The following is an 18,526-nucleotide window of genomic DNA, read 5'->3' as shown; positions in this document are numbered from 1 at the left end:
CTGGAACTTGCCTAAGGCCCACTCTCAGTGTAGCATCTGCCCTCCCTCCCTGCCCTCTCCCCCCTGCCCTGGAAAGTGCCCCAGAGTCCCTTCTGAAAAGAACAGAGGGCAGGGCAGGACTGGGCACCAACCACAGCCAAGACCAGGCCAGAGCCAAGGCAGGGACCGGCTGCTGAGCCAATGGCCCTCCTCGTCTCAAGGACCAGGTACCAGCCAATGCCCAGAGGCCTGACCCCACCCACGGCTGGTCAGGCATATGCAGGTGGGAATGGGCAGGGTAGAGCTTTCTGCCTCTAGTCCGTGGTACAGATTAGGATTCCATACCACTTACTATGGGTCTCACACCATCTGCCAATGTGGGTGCGAATTCTCCCTGTTTTACAGATAGGAAAACTGAGGCCGAGCAAATTGCTTATCCTTAGTCGCATAGACACTAAGAGGCAGAAGTGGGTTTTGACGCCTGCCCAGGGCTCTTCCGACTGCACCACAGCGGTCCCCAGTCTGGGCAACTGGCCTCCTCAGCATTTGGGTGCACTGGTCTCTGTGCCCTGGGTTCCTCCGGTAGTGCCTCCCTCTCTCCCTTCCTCCCGTCCCTCGAAGCTCACAGAAGGCTGCGTAGAGGTGGTGCGGGGGAACACTGCATCAGACATGACCTTTACATGAAGAGCCCAGAAAATCCTGGAGGGAATGAAAGTCTTGGTGCGAGACGGGAAGAAAGGGAGAGAGAGGCTGCAAGAATGGAGAAGAGAAACTAAATGCAAGTGGTCGGGGGACGACGTTGCTCATCCCTCGGAAAGAAAAGGCCCGCGCGCGCTGGACTGGGCTCCGGAGACTGGGTGGGCGGGGTCCGAGGGAGGGAAGAGCCAAGCAGGGGTGTGGCCAGAGCCACAGGGCCAATCAGGAGCGGCGACCGGGCTACGACGCGCAAATACGGGCTAGAAAGTTCTAAGCGGAATTGGCCTCTTGGTTTTAGGGAGTAGACGGACAAGAGAGAGGTAGGGAGGGAAAAGAGGAGGAAAGGAAGGGTGTACAGGATTTGGGGGGCAGGGGGAAACGGCCTTTGTTGAACACTACTCTGTACCAGGCAATGTGAAGGGCACTTGATGAAATTCATGCCACCCATTCAATTCACTCCATCACTCTGAGGAGAAGAAAAGCAGGGAGGGGACAAGGGGAGAAGGAGAGAGGGGGAGAGAGAGGAAACAGAAGACAAAAGACACTGAGAATAAAACAGGGAGAAGCAGACAGAAAGCCAGGAGAGCAAGGTACAGAGAAAAATAATTTCAGAGGTGCTGTGGGTGGGGAGGGACTGGATTTCCTAGTTGGCGGGGAGGGACTGGATTTCCTAGTTGGGAAGGGGAGAAGGAAGGAAAGGAAGTCCTGGTGTCACTCAGCATGGGGGCTATAAGGACCTAGAGGTCAGGGCTGTTGGACTGTGATTTTCCAGGTCCCACTGATACAAATGTGCAGTCTCTCCTGCTCTTCTGGGGGATATGTCCCCCCTTGGGTAGCATAGTTCTGGGCTGAGGAGCAGTTTGGACCAGAGTAAACCAACCTTGCAAATAGCCAAGTAGACTTACCAGCCAGCAGCACGAAGCCTGAGTTATTACTATTAGGACCCAACTCCTCTCCATGCAGACCCGTCACCAGGATCCCCTCCTGGTCAGTGAAGTAATAGGTGGGGAGAAATAAAGACTTTGCTCTTTATTCAACAAGTTTTACTGACCACCTAAAAAATGTTTTAGGAGCTGAGGATACAGTAATGAATAAAATAAATGCCCTGCTGTCAGAAATAGAGACACAGATGTAGAGAACAAACGTACGGACACCAAGCGGGGAAAGCGGGGGGTGGGGGGTGGTAGGATGAATTGGGAGATTGGGATGGACATATATACACTAATATGTCTAAAATAGATAACTAATAGGAATGTGCTGTATAAAAAAAAATGCCCTGCTGTCAGTCTACGGGGTTGGGGGTTGGGGTTGTGTGTGCAGACAGACAGACGTACCTGTTAACCAGTGAGAGATGCTATGGAGAAAAAACAAGCAGGGTAAGGAGATAAAGACTGACAGGAATGCTATTTTAATTTGGTCCTAATATTTAGGCAGAGACCCAATGGAAGTGAGAGAGGTAACTGTGTGCCTACCTGGGGGAAGAGGGTTCTAGAGGGAACAGCAGCTACAAAGGCCCTCAGGCAGGTGTGTGCTCAGTGTGTCTGAGGTATTAACATTCCTGTCACTTGGTGGCTCACCCCCTCACTCATGGGGCAGCTAGATCCCTTCAGAGTTTCTTCTGGGGCTGGGGTGGGAGGAACCAAAAGTAACCCATAAAACTGGTCCTGTGTCTTCCTCCTTCCCCACACATGCACAAAGCAGATGCATGGGGGCCAACACTCCAGATGTTCATGGGAGCACTGTGGTCAGCCCGCCCCAGATCCCTGCGAACGGAGGGAAGAGAAGAGAGGAACAGTATGAAGGGCTCCCACCTGCCTCTGAAAAACACCTGCTGAGTCAGAGTCCTGGGGGGAACCGCTTTAATGAACAGAAAAGAACCCTTTGAAGGTGGCCTATTTAAAACTTGTGCACAATTGGGCACTGGTTTCTTCCCCCAAATAGATTATATAGTTCCCTTCCCATCGGGCTCAGGGTCCAAATGTACTCAGCAGATCTTTCCATAGTAGATAACTTCCAAGGAAGGTTGGAACCTGGTTCCTGTCCCCAGTTATGTCGGGTCTCCCATCAGGGGCTTCTGAATGAACTAGGGTAGGTGGGCACGTGGCAGCAACCCTGCAGCTGGGAAGCCCATCCCCCTGTTTGGTTTAAGCCCAGGAGGGAGACTCAGCCAAGGCTGCCCAGAGGGCAGCTTGCTCAGTCCAGGAAGGTGCTGCCGGGATGAATGGGCAGGGGCTCTGCCTGTGTCACCTGGCATAGAGAGGCCAGGCAGAGAGTCCTGCTCTTTGCTCAGCCACTTCGTCATTGGACTGTCTTCTCCTTGGCTGGGCAGAATAGAAAGATGCCTTTGTAGGGTGTGTGAGTGATTCATCAGGACATGTGGGTGGGAGCCTCCGGTCCTGCAGGTCTATGGGCTCTTCAGTTTTGCACCTAGTACGGTGTGAGGCACATAGTAGGTTCTGAGGAATACTGGGAGCTGTGGGTAAACCCAGTATAGGTATGGGAAACTGCAGGGGCGTCTCTGCACCCCTGGAGGACTGACCACAGTGGGCCCTGGGTACTGCGACTTTCCAGGTGACCACATACATGGTGGCGGGAAAGTCCAGAATCAGGCCATTTGATTCAAATCTTGGGGCTACTGCTTAGTAACCATGTGTACTTGAGCAAATTACGTAACGTCTCTGAGCTGTACGTTTCTCTTCTGTACGATGATGATAAAAATAATTCCTGGGCTTCCCTGGTGGCGCAGTGGTTGAGAGTCCACCTGCCAATGCAGGGGACACGGGTTTGTGCCCTGGTCCGGGAAGATCCCACATGCCACGGAGCGGCTGGGCCCGTGAGCCATGGCCGCTGAGCCTGTGCGGCCAGAGCCTGTGCTCCGCAACGGGAGAGGCCACAACAGTGAGAGGCCCACGTACCGCAAAAAAAAAAAAAAAAAAATCCTAACAGTATTGTTTGATGACTGAATGAGATTAAAGCACTTAGAATGGTGTCTAACATACAATAGGCACTAAGTAAACATTAGTTGTTATTATTAGTTATTACATTAATTATTATTATCATTCATGACCTTAAGACAGGAGATGACCCCGGGTCCTTGTCAGTGCTATGATTCCATTTATCTCTGATGTCATGGGTCAATAATTCTGTTACTTTCTGGCATCGTCATATTCATGCCATGATTTTATGAGTTGTCAAGTCTGTGATCTGCCACGTGATGGAGCCTGGGCCCTGGGGACCCACCTTCTCCCTGCTCCTGGCATGTGAGAGGCCCCCCAAAGGCCCCAGCTCAGTGCCAGCCACCCCGGCCAGATGCCCATCCATCTGTCTCAGTCCCTCCACCCCACCCTCACCATCTGTCTCTACCAGTGCCCATCAGTCTGGGTAGGTCTTAGCGTCGGAAGACAAACAGCCCATTTTCAGAGGCTGCTGTGGAGGGTGATGGATTGTGTGCCCTGAAGCCAGGCAGGCTGGGCTGGGCTGGGGGTAGGGGCACAGAGTACAAATCATCGGGAAATGAACGACATTCATCACAGCCTGCTGCCTCCAAGGACAGGTGACACCTTCGTGGGCTCAGGGAATGTCACTGCGCAGGAGCACAATAAGCAAGTCAGTGGAGACGGACCTGGCCGCCGTGCAAGGGGCTGGGATCGGGGGGAGCTTCTTCTCAGGCCAGGCCTCCGAGCAGGTCTCTTCCCTCCCAGTCTTCCTCCAGACTCTTGCTCAAGAACTTTCCGTTCCTCATGGCCCAGCTTAGCCACCTTTGCAGCCAGATGCTCTGGGCTCCCAGTACCTCCCCAGGCTTACTGCTCGTCCCTCCTGACCCCTCCCCTGTTCTTCCACCAAACCCACCTGCTAGTCCTCAGTCAACTCTAGCTTCGGCTCAGAGCATTGGCTCTTCTCTGCCAGTCCCTGCTCAGAGTCTCTCAGAGACTCACCTTGAAACCTCTTCCTTCAGGAAGGCTTCCTGGATTCACACCACCCCGATCTAACCTCCCTGCCACCTCCATTGTAGTGAGCAATTCATGGCAAGTGCCTGCCCCTCATTCTGGCTACACAGTAAGCACTTTTAAAAGCCTGCTCTTACCAACAATAATAAATAATATTCAGTAGTGGTATGGCGCTCTACAGTTTGTGAAATATTGCCATTAAACATAGTGCATTTAAGCATAACAGATCTTTGAGGCAGGTGTCAGCCCTCCCACCCTACTCTATAACTGCAAAGTGAGGCTCAAGGGAGTCAAAGGCATGCTCATCCCTGTGGCTATCAGTGGGGCCCCCTAGAGCAGACAGGACAAGACTGAGCGCCACTATGAGCATGGGAATCCAGTCGGTGCTCCAGGTCTGGTGCTCATTCTCTCGCCCCCCAACCCCCACCCTACTGAGGGAACAGCAGGCCACGGGGCAGCTGCCTGGAGCTGTGGAAGCCTCCTCTCCCCAAGCCTCCTCTCCCCGCAGGCCCAGGTTCAGAAACTCCGCTTCCCTGCCAGCACGTGGTGGCCATTTCTCCAACAGCGCGGGCCTTGCGCCTCATAGCACATGTGTTTATGAACTAGACTCCCATACCAGACTGTGAGCTCCTCTTTGTTCTCCCAGGGAACATGGGGCCCGGCGCACAGTAGGTGCTCAGTTAATGAGTTGGATTGAATCAAGGAGAGAGACCTGCAGAGGAAAATGAATCACCAAAGAACAAGCCTCCCAAAGACACTCAGGTGCACCTCTCCACCGTCGCTGGGCAGCAGCATCCCCAGGACCCTGGTTAAAGGGACCAGGATGAGGGTTCAAGGACCACACCCCAAATTAGAAGAGGCATTCTCCCATGCCTCAGTTTCCTCATCTGTACAAATCTGTACAAATATCGCATCTGTACAAATATCGCATCTTAAACTCTCGTGAGGATGAAATAAGATTATTATACAAAAGCACTTTGTAAATGGTGAAGTTATACAAGTATTAGTAATATTTTCACTTAAGCAGTATTTTCTGCCGAGGAGGGGTAGACCACGGTGGTATAGAACGTATCTGGGAGCCAGGCTTCCTGGGCTCAAATCAGCTCCAGCACTTACTAGTTCTGCTCTGTGCCTCAGTTTCCTTATGTGTAAAAGGAGGATAACAGCACCTGCCTCAGAAGATCGTAAAAACTGGGTGAATATACAGACGGTCGCCGACTTACGATGGTTCGACTTTGATGGTTTTTCGACTGTACGATGGCTTGACAGCAATATGCATTCTGTACAAACCACACTTCAGATGTTGAATTTTGACCTTTTCCCAGGCTAGTAATATGCGGTACAGTCCTCTCTCGTGATGCTGGGCACTGGCAGCTGCAGCAACTCCCAGTCAGCCATGCGATCACGGGAGTAAACAACTGGCACACTGACAACCACTCTGTACCCAGACGACCACTCCGTTTTTCACTTTCAGTACACTATTCAATAAATTACAAGAGATATTCAACACTGTTATAAAATAGGCTTTGTGTTAGATGATGTTGCCCGACTGTCGCTAATGTAAGTGTTCTGAGCATTTCAAAGTAGGCTAGCCTACGCTATGCTGATCAGTAGGTTAGGTGTATTCAGTGAATTTTTGACTTACGGTATTTTCAGTTTATGATAAGTTTATCTGGACGTAACTCCATTGTAAATCAAGGAAGAGCTGTATCTCAAATACCTCGGACAGTGCCCCACACAGAGCGCCCTACATATTATGCTTCAGGCATTTTTAGCAGCAGCAAACAGCAGGCTTTCTTCCTCCCTGATGCCTGAGTCACAGCCCAGCCCTCTGTTCTGTTGGTTCTCACAGTTTCAAGGGCTGGGGCGACCTCCCCTGTTGTCCACCCCAAAGCAGGGAGGATAACGACTTGGCACACGTGCCCCAGGCCCCTCTGTGCCCCTGGCTGATGTTGTCACCTAATCGCAGCTCTCTTTCCCACCACACTTACACCCAACTTCAGGGTCCTGCTCAACACAGCACTCCGTGGATAGATGATGGATTGCTTGGAGCCCCAGAGGGGAAATCTCTCTGCTGCTCCTGCCCCAGGGCACGGCTCTGGGTGCAGGCTCTGGGAGCCCTGGGGGTGGGGGGGTGGGGACCTGGAATCTTGCAGGAGGCACATGGGGGTGCTCACCAGAGATGTTGGCGGCCAGGGACAAGCTCTCGCAGTGCTGGTCCTGGAGGGAGGCGGAGATGGAGTGCAGCCCCAGGAGGAGAAGGGCCTGTGGGCACAGGGAGGTGAGGGACGCAGTTAGACTGTGTCATGAGCAGAGTCTGGCCGGGAGCTACCTGCCGCCTCTCTTGTCCCCTTCATACAAATACGGCTCATCCCAGACACACACCCGTCCCCCACCGGCCCAGCCTCCCTGCCCTCCTCCTCCGTGTCCTCTCTGCCTACGAGGTCTGGGGCTGCCCTGCTCTCTGAAGGGCCTGAAAGGGAGGCAGGGACAGCAGGAGCCCAGGTTCCCAGGACAGAGGGGAACTTTCTCCCTGAGGACTGGGGGCCTCCAGAGAGGCTCTGCCTGAGCAAGCCACCTCCCTCCTCACGGGGTCTCAAGGGTGGCACAGGCGTGTCCCGACACACTCACACCCACACCCTCCCACCTGCACCCCCGAGCCCCCCCCACCCGCATGGGCTCACAGAAGACCCCCCATTAGTGAGCCGCCCTCCCTCCCCAGCTGCAGGAGCTCAGGACCTGTGGTTTAATGAGCTGCCTCCCGGGCCCTCAGCCCCACCCAGCTAATTACTGGTCACTACAAATTGTGCCTCACCATTTACCAAGTCATTTTATATCCACGATGGTACTTCATTCTCTGTGGGGCTGGCTGGCGTGGCTGTCCCTGATGAGGAAGCTGAGGCCCAGAGAGGTGAAGGGATAAATGTGTCTGGAAAGATGCCTGCCCTAATCCAGGGAGAATCTTTGCCTCTTACCCTCCCTGGGGACTCTGTGTCACTCTGATTCCAAAATTTCAGCCCACCTGGGGAGAGGAGCATGGGTCTCACACCTAGAGGGCTGCCCCCTTCTTCAACTAACACCCACACGTAATCATTGTGCCCCCTCCCTTAAGGTCAACACCTTCCCTGTGGATTCAGAGTCAAAAGAGACCTGGCATCCAGCCCCAGTTTCACTGTGTTGCCATGGGCAGGTTACTTGACCTCTCTGTGCCTCGATTTCCTCACCTGTAAAGACGGGTGTAATAGCCGCCCCACCACCACTCCGCCAGGCTTACAGGACGCAGTGTATGTACAAGTCCTCTGTGAGCAGCACAGCTTGATCCAAGATGGGAAGGATTTTGTTTTGTTCATTGCATTCTAATTTGCTGAATATATTAACGAGTTACGTTGTGTTTCAGGTCTACAACAGGCACTCAATAGGTCACGCTGATTGATTTGAACTTGCTGATTCTTATTTAGCCACGGGTTGGAGGCGAGGTGATTGTTTCCCTTGGGATTTGATTTGTGAAGGGCTAAGGAGCATGTGGGGGTTTGGGGTAGTGGAGGATGGTACCCAGCCCCACTCCAGTTGTCAGGACAGCAGAGCCCTGTCTCCCTGGCCTCATGGGAGGCTGCTCTCCGCATCAGCACCCCTGTTCCTCTGCTCTTCCTTCCTGGGGTCCCCTCCCCGGGACCGTCTCCTCTCCTCCCCCCCGCCCCCCGACCTGCCATGGTGTCTCAGCACCAGCCCATTCCCAAACAGTTCTGCAAAATTCACTGCAGAACTTCAGACAGGGACACTTCGATCTGGAAGCAGCCTTAGCCATTTCACAGGGGAACATGAGCTCATGAGAGAGGTACGGACTTGTCCGAGTCCCACGTGAGCAAGTTTCAAATTCAGAGTAGAGCCAGGGTGGTGGCCAACACAAGCCGCACACATTCGCAGCCCTCATTTGCAGACCTCACTCACAGGGCGAGGACTAGGGTGAGGAGACCAAGGCATTCACCTCCAGTGCAAAATTTAAAGGGGGGGGCACCAGAAAACTTAGTAGTCAAGATACATAATATTTTAATGCAATATTTTTTTAAACTCTAAATTAATGCAAAAAATTCCATGATGAACAACATATCAAAAGCTTTTTTTTTAAAAAAAAGCCAGGATCACTAACAGTGCTGGGCCATACTGGAGCCTCGGCTAAAAGGAAAAATCAGTAATAATATTAAAATATGATTTATCTTGATACTGCACTTTGGGGCAGCTCTTTAAATTCCATGCTTGAGAAAAATGCCTCCCTTGCCTCACCCAAGTCCTGACCTTGTTGCTCCCGTACCTTCTTCCCAAACTGGCCTCCACCCTGCGTCCCAGACCCTCAGGACCTGTGCCACCCACCTGCCCACTCCCGCCGTCTGATGACAAAGACAGACCCTGCTCCCCGCTCTCCCACACAAGATGGAATCGAATGCTCCCCACTCCTGGTCAGGACCTGTTCCACCCACACCTCCTGTAGGAAGCCCCCCTTGACCCTGATGATTCCCCCACGTTGTCCCCTCAGTGCTGTGCCTGAGTCTGCAGTGGGTTTGTTTACCCCCTCGCTGGCACACTCCTCCTGTCACATCACAGGGGTCTTTCTGCTCTTACTGGGCCAAGCTCCAGGCTCCGAGGCCCACCCCCCGGCCCTGTACCCCCATCCCGTGCCCCGCGCTGGGCCTCAGCCAACGGCGCTGGGGTCAGCTAACTCGCTCCTGGGACTTGGGAGTGATTAGAACAAACCCATTCATCTCTCTGGCCCCAAGGAGCTTCCAACACTTTATTAATCACTAATTAAACTTCCCTGTCCCCAGAGAGATGGCGAAATATCTTTACCCTCCTTTTCCACTTCAAAACGCAGAAGCGGAGAGAGGAGGAAGCCACCAGGCCCGCCCGTGGCTCTTGCATGCCGAGCGGAGAGCTGTGTCCTCACTGACAGACCTGCTGCTCGGCTCAGCACAGTCAGCAGGGACCCAGCTCTGAGCTGTCCCCAGCGAGGGCCGCTCAGCTGGGATGGCCGGAGGCCTCTTCTAGAAGGGGACTAGAGACCCCCCACCCCCGGCTTGTCACCTATCCCTGCCTCTGCCACCTCCCAGCACAGACACACGTGTACACACACAGCATGGAAATGGGGCTCCCAGAGGCAGCTCAGCTGTAGGCAAATTAAAGGAACTGGTAACACCCTACGTGAAAATGCCAGCCCTGCTGCCTGGCTTTCCATCGCTATCCTTCTAAGCCTGAAGCTGTGCTTTGTGTTTCGGTCTTTCACATCCTCCTTGAAAGCACACCATGTTTTATTCACGCTGAATGACTTATTGCTTCCCCAGCACATGGGGTCCTGCTGGTGTCTGCACACTTTTGCCCCCTCATCACCGTGGCCCACCTGGTGAAGTCTGCAGCCCTCAAACGCCAGGTCCAGAGCCCCTCCCCGTGGCAGCACCTTCCCCGACCCTCCAAAGCAAAGCAACTCGGTCTCCCGTCAATGTGCCCAGGTCCCCTCCGTACATGCACTAGACCCTGGCCATCAGAGAACTCAGACTAGTCCCAAATGCATGGCATTGCCTCAGTACAATGCACTTACGCCACAGGGTTCTAATTAGATGGCAAATACACCAGCCAGAAGGTCTTAGCCTCGCATCTGAATGTCCTGGGGTTCACAGAGGAGCAGGGCGAGTCCAGATTCATCATGAATCCAAAGCAAATGCCACGGGATGAAGCCTGTCCTTGGCTGGCTGACAGTAACCCTGACCCTTACCTCTCCTTGGATGTGCTGGTTCACAAAGTCATTTTCTCCCAATAGAGGGCCGGTTTTGCACAATGCAAAGAAAAATGTTTCTTAAAATTCCCAAACCAATCTCTCCCCTCAGGAAATGTTGGCTCTGTACAGAATCTGGGCCTGTGCCACCTCTGGCTCTGCGGAAGGGTTGGTCAAGGCTCCTGGCTTATTCCTGAATCACAGTTTCATGAAAACTCCAGTTTTCCTGTGTATTTCCTTCCACCATACGTTGATATCCTCTTCAACTTTCACTAGTTTTCCAACTCCACCAACAGGAGAGCATTGCACTGTAGCGACAAGCCCCTGAAGTTTAAAGGTTGTTGTTTGTGTTCTGCTAAAGCTATGAATTCTTTTTTCTTTTTTTTTGCGGTACGCGGGCCTCTCACTGTTGTGGCCTCTCCCGTTGCGGAGACGCGCAGGCTCCGGACGCGCAGGCCCAGCGGCCATGGCTCATGGGCCCAGCCGCTCCGCAGCATGTGGGATCCTCCCGGACCGGGGCACGAACCCGTGTCCCCTGCATCGGCAGGCAGACTCTCAACCACTGCGTCACCAGGAAAAGCCCCTAAAGCTGTGAATTCTTAATCTGGTGTCTACAAACACACGAGGCAGGGGAGGGGAGGAAACCCTGTAATGAAATGCAGAATGTTGCATGTAATGCTGACCATTTTCCTGGGGAGGGTGAAGAGCTTCCTTTACTCTGTGGTGAGGTCTAGCACTCCAAAAAATATGGCTGGAGCATGTGGTGAGTAGGGTCACATCAGAGGCCTGGGCTTCACCAAACTGGACATGTCATCCTCTCTCAAAGTAAACCAAAAGTGGTTTTGACCTAAGAATCGCCACTTTCTTGGACACCTCTGTCATCAGCCTTAGCCGCTGGTTCTCCTTTCAGAACCGTTTTTGACAAACCAAGCTCTCAGGACTTGGTGAGGTGGAGAGAAAACCAAAATGGGACTGAGGATCTGAAGCTGGCAGGCGCTGGGCTCACTCACGAGGTAGATCCTCACTTCTGTGTGCCAGCCTGGCAGCCCCGAGGCCCCCAGATAAAACCCGCACCTCAGCTGCAAATCTCTCCACTCGCCAAAGTGCCAAAGCTGGAATGTTAAACCTGAGAAGGCCAAGGGCGTGCTGTGGCTCCATCACAGCATCACATAAACTGACCGTCCTAGGGCCCAGGGGTCGCTGGCACGGAAGGGGCGCTGTGCTGCGGAAAGCAGACAGAGCAAGTTCCATGCTCCCCATTTCACAGGGGTTTTATAGTTGAGGTGCCCAAGGTCACAGAACTGTTTTTAGCAGCTGAGTGGAGACTAGGGCCCAGTAAGCAGGCGATCAGGTCTGTCTTTCAAGTGGATGAAGAATGGAGGGGGATCGATCAGGACAGGGTGTGGGAAGAAGCGATGGGCAGAGGAGAGGGAAGGGCGCAGGAGCCATGGAGAGGGCGGGGTGGGCGGGCCAGAGGCTGACAGCTGCCTGCCTGCTCCAGGCTGCTCCAGCTGCTGTACATGCCCCCACCCCCCGGCCAGCACACAGCATGGCTAGAATTGAAGCTGCCATCCCAATTCCCAGTGTGACTTTGGCATAAAGGTTAATCACACCCAGAAAATGCTTATTAGAGTCCATAAATAACTATGTTGCTGAAGTTCAGTTTGGTCTTTAAGGCAAATTGCACAAAAGTGCAATTTCCTTTGATGGGATGGTCTGGTAATTAACCTTTCAGCAAGAATCCTGAAGGGCCACTGGAGGCACCAGGGGCCGCGCTCATCTCCCTAGATTCATGAGGAGCAAAGAGACGGGGGCCTGCCTTCCCTCCCCTACACGACAACTTCTGATGCTCAGCCTGGGAGAGGCCTCAGAGGCCCCAAGAAAACCTTCCCTAGGAGCCAGGGACTGAGCTGGCCCTTAGGCAGAACCCCAGCTGCAGAGTTTGCGAGCGATCTTTCAGCAAGATTCCTCCCCCTTCTGCTGAGTTCTGAGCCCAATCCTGCGACTGCTAACTGTGTGACTTTGGGCGAGTCACCTGGCCCCTCTGGGCGATATGATCTTTCTTTCCTGCATCACAGGGATGCAGGTCACCTGGGGAGGGAGGAGAAAAGGAGGAAGATGCTTTCTGAAATTTAAAGTCTTCTAGAAGTGCCCATGGGGTCACTATCATGACTTGGTCACTCCGGGCCCTTGAATCTTCCTTGGTTACCGAGAGGGTTGGACTAGAGCAGGCTGGTCCTGGTGTTCCTTCCAGGCCCCGGGGAGTGGGGCTGCAGCAGGACCAGGGTCTTCTCCTTCACTCAGTCGACTGTTCTGCCTTCTCTGTAAGCTTTCCTTTGAAAAGGGATTTTTCAGCTTAGAAGGGAAGTTGTTTTGATTTTTGTCTCTTGTTTTTTTAAACCACCAGATTAAGTGATCTCACTGAGCCCCTTGCTTAACTGGGATTCTACATTCAATGAGTCCAGGACTCCTTGATTTGGAAAAAAGGAAAGGAATCCAGAAGAGGCAGGGAAGGACTCACAGACACACAGACACACACACACACACACACTAAAAGGAGAATGGCAAGGCAAGGTGTTGGTGAGCACAGGGGGACCATAGGATTACAGGAGGGCTCAGCACAAGGTGATGGTGTGGGCAGGCTTCCTGGGGGAGGTGAGTTTGAGAATGGCAGAGGGGGCACAGGCTGTAAGAAGGAAAGAGAGGGCTTTCCAGGCAAGGGGAGGGTCCTGAGCTTGAGGAGACTAGACAGGCCATCTGTGGAAGGGCCCAGACACCAGGCTGCGATGGATCCTTCAGGCCTGGAGTGCCAAGGTGGATTCCTGAGCATCAGCTTGTCATAGCTGGTCAGTTTCATCATTTGTAGGTATGGAAACAGGCCCAGAGAGGGGAAGTGAGACCTCAGAGGCACCGGCTCAGTGGAGGCACTTCAGTAGCTGGGGATGAACCTGAGCCTGGCTGCCTTCCCTCGCCCAGGAGACTGTGGCAGATCCTGACTTGGAGCACAGAGAGGCCCCCCAACTCCCCAGTGAAGCCAAGATTGCAACCCTCCCTGGGAGGCAAGACCCCCAGTGGACACTGCCGTCTGCTGGCCGAGGAAGGAAGGCCCACTCCTCTTGGGTCCTGGGGTCCCCTGGCTCCACAACCCGAATATATCTGACCATCCTGAGTCTGCTTTGCTCTGGGCTGTGGCTTTCTTTCCCAGCTTTATTGAGATGTAATTGACGTATAACATTGTGTAAGTTTAAGGTGTACAACATAATGATTTGATATATGTATATATCGCAAAAAGATTTCCACAATAAGATTAATTAACACATCCATCATCTCACGTAATTACAATTGTGTGTGTGTGTGTGTGTGTGTGTGTGTGTGTGTGTGTTGGGAACTATTAAGATCTACTCTCTTTGTAACTTTCAGATATGTAACACAGTATCGTTAACTATAGTCACCATGCTGTCCATCATACCCGCAGAATGTATTCATTCATAATTGGAAGTTTGTACCTTTGACCACTTTCACCCATTCCCACACCTCCGCTCCACTCCTGGCGGTCACCAATGTGTTCTGTTTCTCTGAGTTCGACTTTTTTTTAAAATTAATTAATTAATTTATTTATTTATTTATATTTTTGGCTGTGTTGGGTCTTTGTTTCTGTGCGAGGGCTTTCTCTAGTTGCGGTGAGCGGGGGCCACTCTTTTTTTTTTTTTTTTTTTTGCGGTATGCGGGCCTCTCATTGTTGTGGCCTCTCCCGTTGCGGAGCACAGGCTCCGGACGCGCAGGCTCAGCGGCCATGGCTCACGGGTCCAGCCGCTCCGCGGCATGTGGGATCTTCCCGGACCGGGGCACGAACCCGTGTTCCCTGCATCGGCAGGCGGATTCTCAACCACTGCGCCACCAGGGAAGCCTGCGGGGGCCACTCTTCATCGCAGTGTGCGGGCCTCTCACTATCGCGGCCTCTCTTGTTGCGGAGCACGGGCTCTAGAGCGCAGGCTCAGTAGTTGTGGCTCACAGGCCCAGCTGCTCCGCGGCATGTGGGATCTTCCCAGACCAGGGCTCGAATCCGTGTCCCCTGCATTGGCAGGCGGATTCTCAACCACTGCGCCACCAGGAAAGCCCTCGACTTTTTTAGAGTCCACATATATAAGTGAGATCATATGGTATTTGTCTTTCTCTGTCTCACTTATTTCACTGAGCATAATGCCCTCAAGGTTCATCCATGTTGTCACACATGGCAGGATTTCCTTCCCTTTTATGGCAGAATAATATTCCATTGTATGGATTGACATGTATACACTATTGAAACTATGCATAAAATAGATAACCAATGAGAACCTACTGTTTAGCACAGGGAACTCTACTGAGTGCTCTGTGGTGACCTAAATGGGAAGGAAATCCAAAAAAAGAGGGGATATATGTATACGTATAGCTGATTCACTTTGCTGCACAGTAGAAACTAACACAACAGTGTAAAGCAACTATACTCCAATAAAAAATTTTAAAAATCTCTGCTGTATGTATATACCACATTTTCTTTATCTATTCATCCATTTATAGACACTTAGGTTGTTTCCACATCTTGGCTATTGTATACAATGCTGCAATGAACATGGGGATGCAGATATCTCTTCAAGGTAATGATCTCATTTCCTTTGGAGACATACCCAGAAGTGGAATTGCTGTATCATACGGCAGTCTATTTTTAACTTTTTGAGGAAACTCCATACTATTTTCCACAGTGGCTGCACCAATTTACATTCTCACCAACAGTGAACAAGGGTTCCCTTTTCTCCACATCCTCCCTGGCACTTATCTCGGCTTTTTTATAATAACCATTCTAACAGATGTGAGGTGAAATCTTATTGTGTTTTTTATTTGCATTTCCCAGATTTAATTGGATTATTTGTGGGGCTTGTTTTTGGTTTTTTTTTTTTTTTTTACTCTTGAGTTGTATGAGTTCCTTATATATTTTGGATAGTGACCCTTTATCAGAGATGTGGTTTTCAAGGTATAGCCTGTTTTAAGCAAAGCCAAGAGAAAAAAAATCTAAATATGAAAAAGAAGAGGGATCATAAATCAAGACTTCTTTAGAAAGCTGGCTCCCCATTGGATTTAAAAATTAGGATCTGATTTGCAGAAATAAAACATATGCGCAATCAACTCTTCTGAAACCTGTGTGCCTACAGGGGATGTATCTGTAGTGACGGAATGACAATACAGGGGAGGTACAGAGCCCACATGCAATTGTGCAATTTCTGCCCTGCACAGAGGTGCCAAGTGGAGAGGTCTCTGGGGGCTAGAATTGCAGGCTCTGCATCAGCAGAGCCGGGACCCTCGGGCGGGGGGTGCATTTTCTAATCCACGCAGAGGTGGTGCTCTAAAGACTAGCCAGGGTAAAGCCAGACTTGGGACAGAGGGTGGTGATGCCAGATGTCCTTTCTCAGCCCTCTTGACTGCCCAGGACTTCTGCCCCCAACCACCCTTTTCTCCCCATCCTGCCCCAGGACAGCCTCTTTCTAGGATAGCCACAACCTGTCGCCACCTCAAAGCAAAGAGCCTGTGCTTTCCCCAAAGTGGGTGAGCAATGAAAGATTATTCTGTTCTAGGCAGTTGAGAAAGAATGTATTGTTCCACTTAATTAACTTAAATCGCTGCTGTGCAGAGAGGAAAAATGGGAAGGAAGGTCTCCTGCCTACATTTCAGGGAGTGGGGCACACCTGGGTGCTCGCGCCCTCAGGTCTTCCCCTGGGGCCCTGGGCTCAGGAGGCACCCTGCCCCCTTCCCTACTACTTCATTCCTCTGCTCCCACAACGAGGCCCCACAGCAGAGCTGAAACCTACTTCACCCACCCTAAGGGCAGTGAGGACCTGAGACACCCCAGCTCTGGAGTTCACACATTCCCCTCCAAGGGTCCCAGATATGCTGTCCAGTTGGTTATAAGCTCCCTGAGGGCAGGGTCTGTGTTTGGCTAATTCTGTACCCTTAGTGGGGCCTGGCACAGAGTGGGCCCCCATACATGTTTGTTGAATGAATAAATGAATGACTCACAGAGTGAATGAATGGATGGGTTTTCATTTTCTGTCCCCTCTGACCATGGGGTCCCACCTGGACATTTTGACGGGTTCGCTTCCTGTTCCCCGTTTTCCTGCATCTCTTCTCCCTGCCCACCAGGAGCTCTTTTTTGCCCTTGGTCTTCCTTCCTGCATTGATCTCCACCTTGGACTCCAGGAGGCTGTGCTGAAGGAAAAAGTGTTTTGGGGTGGCAAGTGCAGGGCTGTGCTCCTGTTCCGAATCTGGCAAACTTGCTCTGTGACCATGGACAAGTCTCCTTCCCTTGCCCCGCCCGCCTCAGTTTCCTCATCTGTGAAATGAGGAGGGCAGTGTTCCCTACACTCCTTTCCAGGTCTGAATATGCTCTGACTCCAGGTTTTACAGGAGAGTAGAAATTCAGACCTTTAACTTTGAGGCCAGAGAGATCCACACTGGAATCTTTTCTTTGCCCCCTCCTACCCGTCTGACCTTGGGAAAATCACTTAACACCCCTGAGCCTCAGTTTCCCCATCTGTAAATGGTGCTAATAGGGATGAAGTATTTATATTCTAAAACTTTTGGAGAGATTCAACAATATGGTGTGTTTCAAACAGCACAGGTCCAAACACACGGTAAGCCATTAACCAACGGTAGTGATTAGGATTACTCGACTATGTATAAGTTGCTTCCTTCCTGACTTGGCCTTTCTCTCCAGAAGCGCCCCCTGACTGGTTTGCCTGTCCACCCCGGGTGTGCACACCCACTTTTCACCACCACTCCACTCCCAGGAGTCAGCAGACACCTGCGAAAGTCAAGTTTGCATCACTGTCGCTGATGCAGACTTGCTGAGAGCAGGGAAGGGAGGTGGGGGGCGGGCAGTGCCCTGGAGCACCGCTGACCTCCCATCCTGGTCTAGCCTCCTTTTCTGCTGCTCACACATTCTTTCTCTCCTCCTCTTGATAGGATTCGCTCTCAATTCACTCACTAACATTTTCTCATAGCTCGTGCCTTCTCGGCCTCCCGGTGTCCCTCCTACCTAACTTCCTCCCTCTCCTGGTCTTAAGCTCTCCACCTGTCTCAGTCTTCCCTTGCCTCCATTTTTTCCTCCTCCTCCTCCTCCTTTCCCTTCCCTTCCTTTCTTTTTCCTTCCTCCCTTCTTCCCTCCCTCTCTCCTTCCTTCCTCCCTTTCTTCTTCTAAGTTCCAGCTTTGACCGAAGACTTGCACAGTGCCAGACCCTGTGATTTTTCTCATTTAATCCTTCTCAACACCAAGAAGTGGAGCCTTTACTATCTACCCACCATAGAGATGCTCCAATCCTGGGGTTGTACCCCTGGGCAGGTCAGCCTGTTTCCCTGCCTGTCCGGCCTCCCTTCTTAGGCCCCACCACTGCATGGATCCTCCAAAGGAGGAGCGACAGGTTTACTTTGCCTCTTGACCTCTAGCTCCGGGCCACAGCCTGGCTCCCCGAAAGCTGGCAGTGGGAACTTGGGGGTAGACACCAGTGGGGCCCTGTCAGTAGGGGGCTCAGGAAGGGTGGAGTTTGGTTCTCGCAAGGGAATGGAGCCCAACCGGGTCTCTGATCCAGCCCCTGACCCTGGGAACTGCTCAGCTGTGAGCTGTGAGCTTCTCCCAAACCCTGGGAACCAGTCCCTGAGGGGGTGGGAGAGGCATCTGCTACTCCGAGAGACAGAGCCGAGGGGTTGGGGACAGCACGGGGACACCAGCCACGCAGGTGCCACTATCAGCTGTGCTCTCGTTCAGCCAGCTCTCTGACAAGTGTAAAGCGAGGGGGATTTCAGTGTCAGCAGCAAAGTGATGTCCTTTAAGAAGCTGCATTTTAAAAGGGATGTGGGGCTTTCCTGGTGGCGCAGTGGTTGAGAATCTGCCTGCCAATGCAGGGGACACGGGTTCGAGCCCTGGTCTGGGAAGATCCCACATGCCGCGGAGCAACTAGGCCCGTGAGCCACAGCTACTGAGCCTGTGCGTCTGGAGCCTGTGCTCTGCAACAAGAGAGGCCGCGATAGTGAGAGGCCCGCGCACCGCGATGAAGAGTGGCCCCTGCTTGCCCCAACTACAGAAAGCCCTCGCACAGAAACAAGACCCAACACAGCC

At 52.3% G+C, this 18,526-nt stretch overlaps 1 protein-coding gene across 1 annotated transcript in view; it reads right to left on the bottom strand.

The window, feature by feature from the left end:
- The window catches only part of CRHR1 (corticotropin releasing hormone receptor 1), a 51,297-nt gene that overhangs the window by 20,673 nt on the left and 12,098 nt on the right, over window positions 1–18,526 (bottom strand). The window contains exon 2 of the mRNA XM_060080853.1: window positions 6,800–6,887. Coding sequence (XP_059936836.1) covers window positions 6,800–6,887 — 88 coding nt within the window. The remainder of the gene's footprint in view (window positions 1–6,799; window positions 6,888–18,526) is intronic.

This window comes from Mesoplodon densirostris, chromosome 18 (assembly GCF_025265405.1).
Source record: "Mesoplodon densirostris isolate mMesDen1 chromosome 18, mMesDen1 primary haplotype, whole genome shotgun sequence".
Classification (NCBI taxonomy): domain Eukaryota; kingdom Metazoa; phylum Chordata; class Mammalia; order Artiodactyla; family Ziphiidae; genus Mesoplodon; species Mesoplodon densirostris.
Note: the sequence above shows the minus strand (reverse complement) of the source record. Positions and strands in the feature narration are given on the sequence as shown.